Source organism: Odontomachus brunneus, unplaced genomic scaffold, assembly GCF_010583005.1.
Source record: "Odontomachus brunneus isolate Ranch 3 - 2012 unplaced genomic scaffold, Obru_v1 Obru_scaffold_084, whole genome shotgun sequence".
In the NCBI taxonomy this organism is placed as follows: Eukaryota; Metazoa; Arthropoda; class Insecta; order Hymenoptera; family Formicidae; genus Odontomachus; species Odontomachus brunneus.
This window is the reverse complement of record NW_022639534.1, coordinates 1,496,903-1,504,686: the sequence shown is the minus strand read 5'-3', so window position 1 is coordinate 1,504,686 and position 7,784 is coordinate 1,496,903. Positions and strand designations below refer to the sequence as shown.

Below are 7,784 nucleotides of genomic sequence, written 5' to 3'. Positions count from 1 at the left end.
GATACACACTTCAGAAATTACGAGGATGTGCGAAAATGGATCGACGAATGGATTGCATCAAAAGACCAATCGTTCTATCGTCGCGGAATCTACGCGTTGCCCGAAAGATGGAAAAAATGTATAGCTAGCGAGGGAAAATACTTCGATTAATGTATTTTTTGCTTTTGATGTCGAAATAAATGAGTTTTTTAAACAAAAAAACCGCAGGAACTAAGTTTACCACCTAATATATATATGAATATATAAATGTAAGCAAGTGAAGAGTATATTATAAAAGCAACCAAGGATTCCAGTGAACACAATTAACATGCTATAAATAATAATAAAATGATAAAATCATTTACTCTGACGTTATCAAGCGCGTGTTCCAAACTATTTTTAAAACTCCTGGATGCACGCAACGGCCATATATGGGATCGTGACTCCAGAGGGGAGAAGAGGAGAGAGGGGATATCAGAAATTATATATGCTAAAAATTATTGCCTACCATTACCAAATAAAAAGATATTTGAATGAAAGAATTTTCTCTTCATGATCAATAAATAACTGTAAAATTAACGTGATATGCAACTTTCCTTTTTAATTTAAGGAAGAAGGTGATAATATGAAACACGACTCATTTCTTAAACAATTGCTGCGATTTGTCAATAATTGAAATAAACATAATCATTAGGTTCTTAGCAGCTTAGCAATGCATTTGATATTAGTGTCTTTTATTTATAGTATTAAAAAGCGCTTTGTTTTCTTCCTGTTAAAATTTTTCATATGAAATTAAAAAATTAGGTAAATATGCTTATAAAATTATTAACAAAAGAATTTTCACAAATAGAACGTAATTTTCCGAAACCGTGTACATATTTAAGGAATCAACATGTGCTATATACGACCTCTCTCAAGCTAGCAGGACCAAATGAGCAGAATCGAATGGAACCTATCACATTTTTTAGTACTCATTTTGTACTATTTTGTACCATAAAAAAAAATTTGTACCACGTGCCGTTTTAAAAAAAATGGTGGTGCTGCTAACTTGATATCAAGCCAGCAGGACCCAAAAAAAAATAAAAAAAATAAATAAACCATGGTACACACAATTAGTACTGAATTTGTACTAATTTGTACCATTCGAAATAAATCGAAAATTTTATATTTTCCCCTTTAAACAACCCCTCCCTTATCTAAACCTAATATAAAGATAGCAGGATCACGATTTTTTCACTTTTTCTTGATGGTACATATTAGTACAAATTCAAAAACGATAAAATCTATCATTTCTTGTCGTTTTTTACCAGTTTTTATTTTGTTCTCTTTATATTAAGTTAGCAGGACCACAATATTTTTTTAAATAGTACGGGGTACAAAATTATTTTTTATGGTACAAAATAGTACACAATGAGTAATAAAAAACGCAATAAATATAATTTGATTCTATCTATTTAATTCTTAATAATCGAAAGAGAGAAATTTTAGTTTTGAGGTTGGTTAAATGTGAGGTTGTTTTAAGGGGTAAACAGGAATATTTACATACTTTTCTCGGTGGTACAAATTAGTACAAATTCAGAAACAATAAAATCTATCGTTTTCTGTCGGTTTTTACCAGTTTTCATTTTGTTCTCTTTATACTAAGTCAGCAAGACCATAATATTTTTTTAAATAAAACGAAATATAAAATCATTTTTGATAATACAAAATACTACACGATTAATGTAATTTTGTACCATTAAAACAATTTTATATTCCACATCCTTTAAGAGACATCGTGGTCCTATTGACTTAATATAAAGTCAGCAAAATAAAAATTGTTAAAAAAACGAAACAAATAGTAAATTTTGTCGTTTCAGAATTTGTACCAATTTGTACCATCAAAAAAAGTATCAAAAATATTTCTACCGACCCTTTAAAATAACCTTAACTTTGACCTCAGCTTCAAGAATAAAGCTTTCTGCTCCGATTATTAAGTATTAAATCAGTAAAATCAAATCAAATTTATTGCATTTTTCAGTACTTATTGTGTAGTATTTTGTACCATTAAAACAATTTTATATTCCACATCCTTTAAGAGACATCGTGGTCCTATTGACTTAATATAAAGTCAGCAAAATAAAAATTGTTAAAAAAACGAAACAAATAGTAAATTTTGTCGTTTCAGAATTTGTACCAATTTGTACCATCAAAAAAAGTATCAAAAATATTTCTACCGACCCTTTAAAATAACCTTAACTTTGACCTCAGCTTCAAGAATAAAGCTTTCTGCTCCGATTATTAAGTATTAAATCAGTAAAATCAAATCAAATTTATTGCATTTTTCAGTACTTATTGTGTAGTATTTTGTACCATTAAAAATAATTTTATACCTTGTCTTATTTATAAAAAATTGTGATTCTGCTGACTTAATTTTAAGCTAACAGAGTAAATATCATTGAAAAACGGCAAATTGCAATAGATTTTATCGTTTCTGAATTTGTATTAATTTGTACCATCAAGAAAAAGTGAAAAAATCGTGATCCTGCTATCTTTATATTAGGTTTAGATAAGGGAGGGGTTGTTTAAAGGGGAAAATATAAAATTTTCGATTTATTTCGAATGGTACAAATTAGTACAAATTCAGTACTAATTGTGTGTATTATGGTTTATTTATTTTTTTTATTTTTTTTTTTGGTCCTGCTAGCTTGATATCAAGTTAGCACCGCCATCGTTTTTTTTAAAACGGCACGTGGCAAATTTTTTTTTGTGGTACAAAATAGTACAAAATAAATACTAAAAAATGCGATAGATCCCATTCGATTCTGCTCATTTGATCCTGCTAGCTTGAGAGAGGTCTATATACGTGTTATATACAAATATATTTATTACATCTCAAAACTTATTTTTTTGTTTTGATTTTTTCGTTTAATTATAACATTAAGTCATTCTTACTTGGTATGTTCTGCTCAGTGTTATTATTCTCAGTCATTGTCTTGTAGTGTAGTCAGTCAGTCATTTAGATAATTTCAACAGAGTTTCGTGAACTTTAAAAATGTATTTACACGAATTTATTCATATGACATACAATTTCGAGTTAAATATTAGCTATAATATGGTTAGTAGTAAAATTGAACTTCAAAATCGCAAAGTTATTTATTTGGAAATATGTTTCCTAATTTGAGATTCATTTGGTCGTTTGGAAAATAGTGATGATAACATGGAACAAGATATATATTATTATGTTTTATGCAGTAAGTAAAAATGATATTTTTATTTGCAACTTTTACATTTATAAGACTTTTACATAATTTGAATTATTAAACTTATAATGTTATAATGTTATAATGTTATATGTTTATAAGACTTTTACATAATTTGAATTATTAAACTTATGTTTTTAATTTTTATAGAAAATCTTTTAATTTTACTTTTTACTTATGATTTTTACATTCAAAGGAATTCAATAAAAAATGGAATTAAATAAAAAAAGTTATTTTAACATCAATAACTTTATAAACGTTTCTTTTTTCATGCTGTTTCGTATTATTGTTCTATTTTCCAAGACTCCATTTTTGGCGCTAAAAATAAATAATAATAATTAAAAAAAAAATTGTGCTCTCTTTCTCCTAATAATTATGAATATATTATAAGAGATATATTTGCTAATATTTCTGATGGTTATTGATGCAATTATTATATTCAATATTGAGTTTTTCAGCTAAAACAAAAAAGTAATTCATATTCTCACCTTCTCCCTATCTTTTCTCATAATTTTATCACGTTAATTATTTATTTAATGCTTATCAAAAAAAAAGATAGTTTTTTCGGAACATTTTACAAATATGCTGAACCGATCTTAAGTGTTCTTTCATATAAATATATTTTTATTAAAAAATAGCACGTAAAAATTTTGGGCATAAGTTTTCTCCCTTCTGATGTTATGAATCAAATTTCGCGAAGGAACCTTAATAATTCCAATCTCGTCAGATAATAAACGAGCTATGGTAGAGAAGACCGAGTCTAGAATCGCACAGAGTCAATTGTCACAAAGTTTATATCTCACGTAGTAAATGAAGGAGCATATTTTTTTTCTATAGTATAGGTTACACTTGTATCATGTTAGATGCACAAAACAGCTTATAACGGAAATATCGCATGCAGTATTTACAAGCACTTTTTTAGTATTGAATGCAATAAGTAAGGTTTTCCTTGTTATATTGTAATTTAATTTTTTATTTTTATTACAACTTAATAACTTCTTATGCGTGTATGTGTGTGTATATATATAAGGATAATAATTTCCTTTTTTTACCTAAAGATTATATCTATATGAAAATGTGCATCTCTTTTTTATTAGTGAATAAAAATGTGACAACCAGACCTGATCTCCTCTATCATGTAACTTTTTGTCTAACGCATTCCTACGGTATACGAAATTACAAATAGATAAAATTGATATTCCATACAAAATAATAGCGTACGTTCATCAAAACGCAGGTACATGTATACTGGATTGCAAAGCGATGGGACACTTTCTTTTTTTTTTCGATACATTGCGAGACGCATTCGACATTCAATGAGAGAATCCATCTTATAAAAATTACTCAAAAGCATATTCTTCCATTGAACGTCGACTGCGTTTCGAATGTCGAGGGAAACGTGTTTAAGCCGTTCTACAAACAAGTGTACAGAAGATAACAAGTATTTGTATGTTTTATCTGCTTGGGATAAATTTTTTCACGTATATTTGACAAAAGTGTATTGTAGTAACCATTTCCTTTAGTATTATCCCAAAGAGATGAATTGTGCAAATAAATGTTTTGTTCATTATATGTTGGAGTACCAACACCAAATAACGAGAGAATAATAACCTTGGTTTTTCTCCATTTTGCAAAGGCGGGATCAAAATTTTGACAGGCACCTTGGTTTTCCTCCTGATAATATTGAATACAAGTTGTGTAATGATTATTAAAGTTATACGGTTGAAATAAAGTTATCCAGTAATGAATAATGTATAACTAATCTTGACGTTAAAATACTATGTATCTCGCTAAAACATAATACTGAACTTCAACTAAATTTTAATAATTCCAATTTTTTAGAATATTTGCATATTTCATAAATTCTTTCTATGCATTGATTCAATATATATACAGAAAGAAAGAGAAAAAAAGAAAGTCTAAAATTAAAAACCTAATGTGTTATAGATTATGCCCCACACATACATGCGCGTGCATACACGCATATAAGAAAAAATATATATGTATATAATTAAATATACAGGGTGTCCCAGATCACCTTCACAATCTCTCGTGAAGATTGAGATAAACATAAGTCCTATACCGTTTTGCGATATTCGCAATAATAGACGAGATATTAATTAACGAAGATTGATGAATAATCACGCACGATATGGTCGATGAATTACAGTGACATCGTCTACCGTTGTATACTTATAATATTAAGTCAAACTGAACAAAAATGTCCTCTACCATTTTGCAAATGACCACATAGATTTTTAGATATTAATTAAAAAAATGTGTATTATGATACACAATCGTGTAACAATTTTCTTTAATTAATATTTACAAATCTAAGTGGTCATTTTCAAAATGGTAGAGGACTTTTTTGTTCAGTATGACTTAATATATAAGTATACAACGGCAAACAGCGCCACTGCAGCTCACCTACCATATCGCGCGTGATCATTCACCAATCTTCTTTAATTAATATATCGACTATTATTGCAAATATCGCAAAACAATATGGAACTTTTATGTTCATCTCAATCCGCTCTACGTCCTCATGAGAGATTGTAAAGATGATCTGGGACACCCTGTATATATATAATAATAATATATATATATATATAATAAAAAAAAAATATATATATAGAGTTGTTCCCACAGCTTCTATATACTATTAGACTGCTAACTCCCTATGATCAGTCTATAAAAAAGTGAGGCAAAATTTTAACGTAGTGTAAATAGTGGCAGCCATCTTTGTTAAGGCAAAATTTAGTATGTGAATATATCGAATGCTTTAACAAAAATGGCCGTCACTTTTTGCTTCAACTGCAACTAAGGAGTTAGCAGTCTGATAGTATATAAAAATCTATTGTTGTTCCATAAATCGTGTGGATTTTTGTTTAGTTAGTATCCGTAGGTTGGTTAAAAAAGAACGGTTGGTAATCTGTATATTTATTTTGATAGCTGACATTTCAAAATATATTTGGTAGTGTAAGTGATAGTATTTAGAGAAATACAATTGACTTTGGTGCAGCTTAAGAATGAAAGGCAGTAATGAGTTTCCAGTACATTATGCTTTTTCTTATTTCCATAAAGATAAGAATGCAACGTAAACACATGAGAAGATACATGTTGTGTACGGGAAAGACATCGTAAGCGAACGAATATATTAGAAGAGGTTTTAGAAATTTCGAAAAATGTTTAGATGTCATTCGAAAGATAATTGTTTTTTCATATAATATATATCGATATACATCCGCGATTGTGTACTAATAGGTCTATGTATGTACAAGCATTTGAGTACAGTACACTGAGATTGGAAGCCTATCAACTCTATATCGTTTGAATCCCTTGCGCATATGCATGCAACGTAAATAATCGTGTGGAGTGCAAACATACTCCATTATTTAAATGGGTTTTTTAAATGAAAGTACTTTAATATTTCAATTGTTATTTATTTCAATTATGAAAACAAGTACTAAACCGATTAAAAAACTTAAATAAAAAAATAAAAATGGAAAATAAGGGTTATAAATATTTTTGAGGTTTTTATGTATTTTCCTTACACAACAAATGAATGTTATCGCATTTCACCAAGAAACTATAAGAAACCATGCAAATATTTATGCCGGATTGGTAGTAAAAATTGGTCACTTTTTAAGATGCTCCTTTAGTAGATCGCAGATTCAATCAATGAATCGTTTTTTAAACAAATAAGGCGAGTTTTTTAATTCATCGATGATTCCATCGCATGATGCATACATACAGAGAAACATTGCATTTGCGCATCATGCGATGGATCCATCGATGAATTAAAAAACTCGACCATAATGACGGGAAACGAAAAGTGGATTCTTTACAATAATGTTCAATTAAAACGATCGTAAGTAATGAGATGAACCTCCATCACTTGCTTCTAAGTCTAGTTTGCATCCAAAAAATCATAGTTTTCATCTGGTGGGAGTAGTAAGCGGCCCACTATGGAGCGTTAAAACATTCCCCCACCACCAACCGCGCCAGGATAGAAATAAGGGGGAAAAGTCTGGCGTCAGGGGGGTTGGCAGTGGAGGATGTTTTGACGCCCTATAGTGGGCCGCTTACTACTGATGGGACTGGAAAGAAATTGTGTATTAGGAGTTGCTACTCCTAATCAAACCATTAATTCGGACAAGTACTGCGCGCAATTGGACATATTGAAGACAAAAGTGTCGTCTTCCACTACTAATGCAAAATCTCATGTGTCATAATGCAAAATCTCATGTGTCATTACAAACCCGACAATAATTGTTTGGTTGGGATGTTTTGCCTCACTCATCATATTCACCCGACATTGCCTCTTCCTATAATCATCTGTTTTGCTCATTACAGAATTGACAGTATAAACTTTGTTTCTTTAGGAGATATGAAAAATCACTAAACGTTTTTCGCCAGAAAAATACAAGAATTTTACGGGAGAGAAGTTATGAAATTACGTGAAAAATGATAAAAGATTGTCGAACACAAAATATATAATTGATTAAAATTGTTCTTTATGTAGAATAAAATGCATTTCAATTTTGTTTAAAAATCCGCACA

The 7,784-nt window shown here is 29.4% G+C and overlaps 1 protein-coding gene across 3 annotated transcripts in view; it reads right to left on the bottom strand.

Annotated features, from left to right (window-relative positions):
* The window catches only part of LOC116847873 (heat shock factor protein 1-like), a 43,173-nt gene that overhangs the window by 16,419 nt on the left and 18,970 nt on the right, over positions 1-7,784 (bottom strand). For 2 of the 3 annotated variants that reach the window (XM_032823348.1, XM_032823349.1), the window contains exon 7: positions 4,833-4,895. The exons of the other annotated variant lie outside the window; for it this stretch is intronic. In XM_032823348.1, the coding sequence (XP_032679239.1) occupies positions 4,833-4,895 (63 nt within the window). The remainder of the gene's footprint in view (positions 1-4,832; positions 4,896-7,784) is intronic. 3 annotated transcript variants of the gene reach the window in all.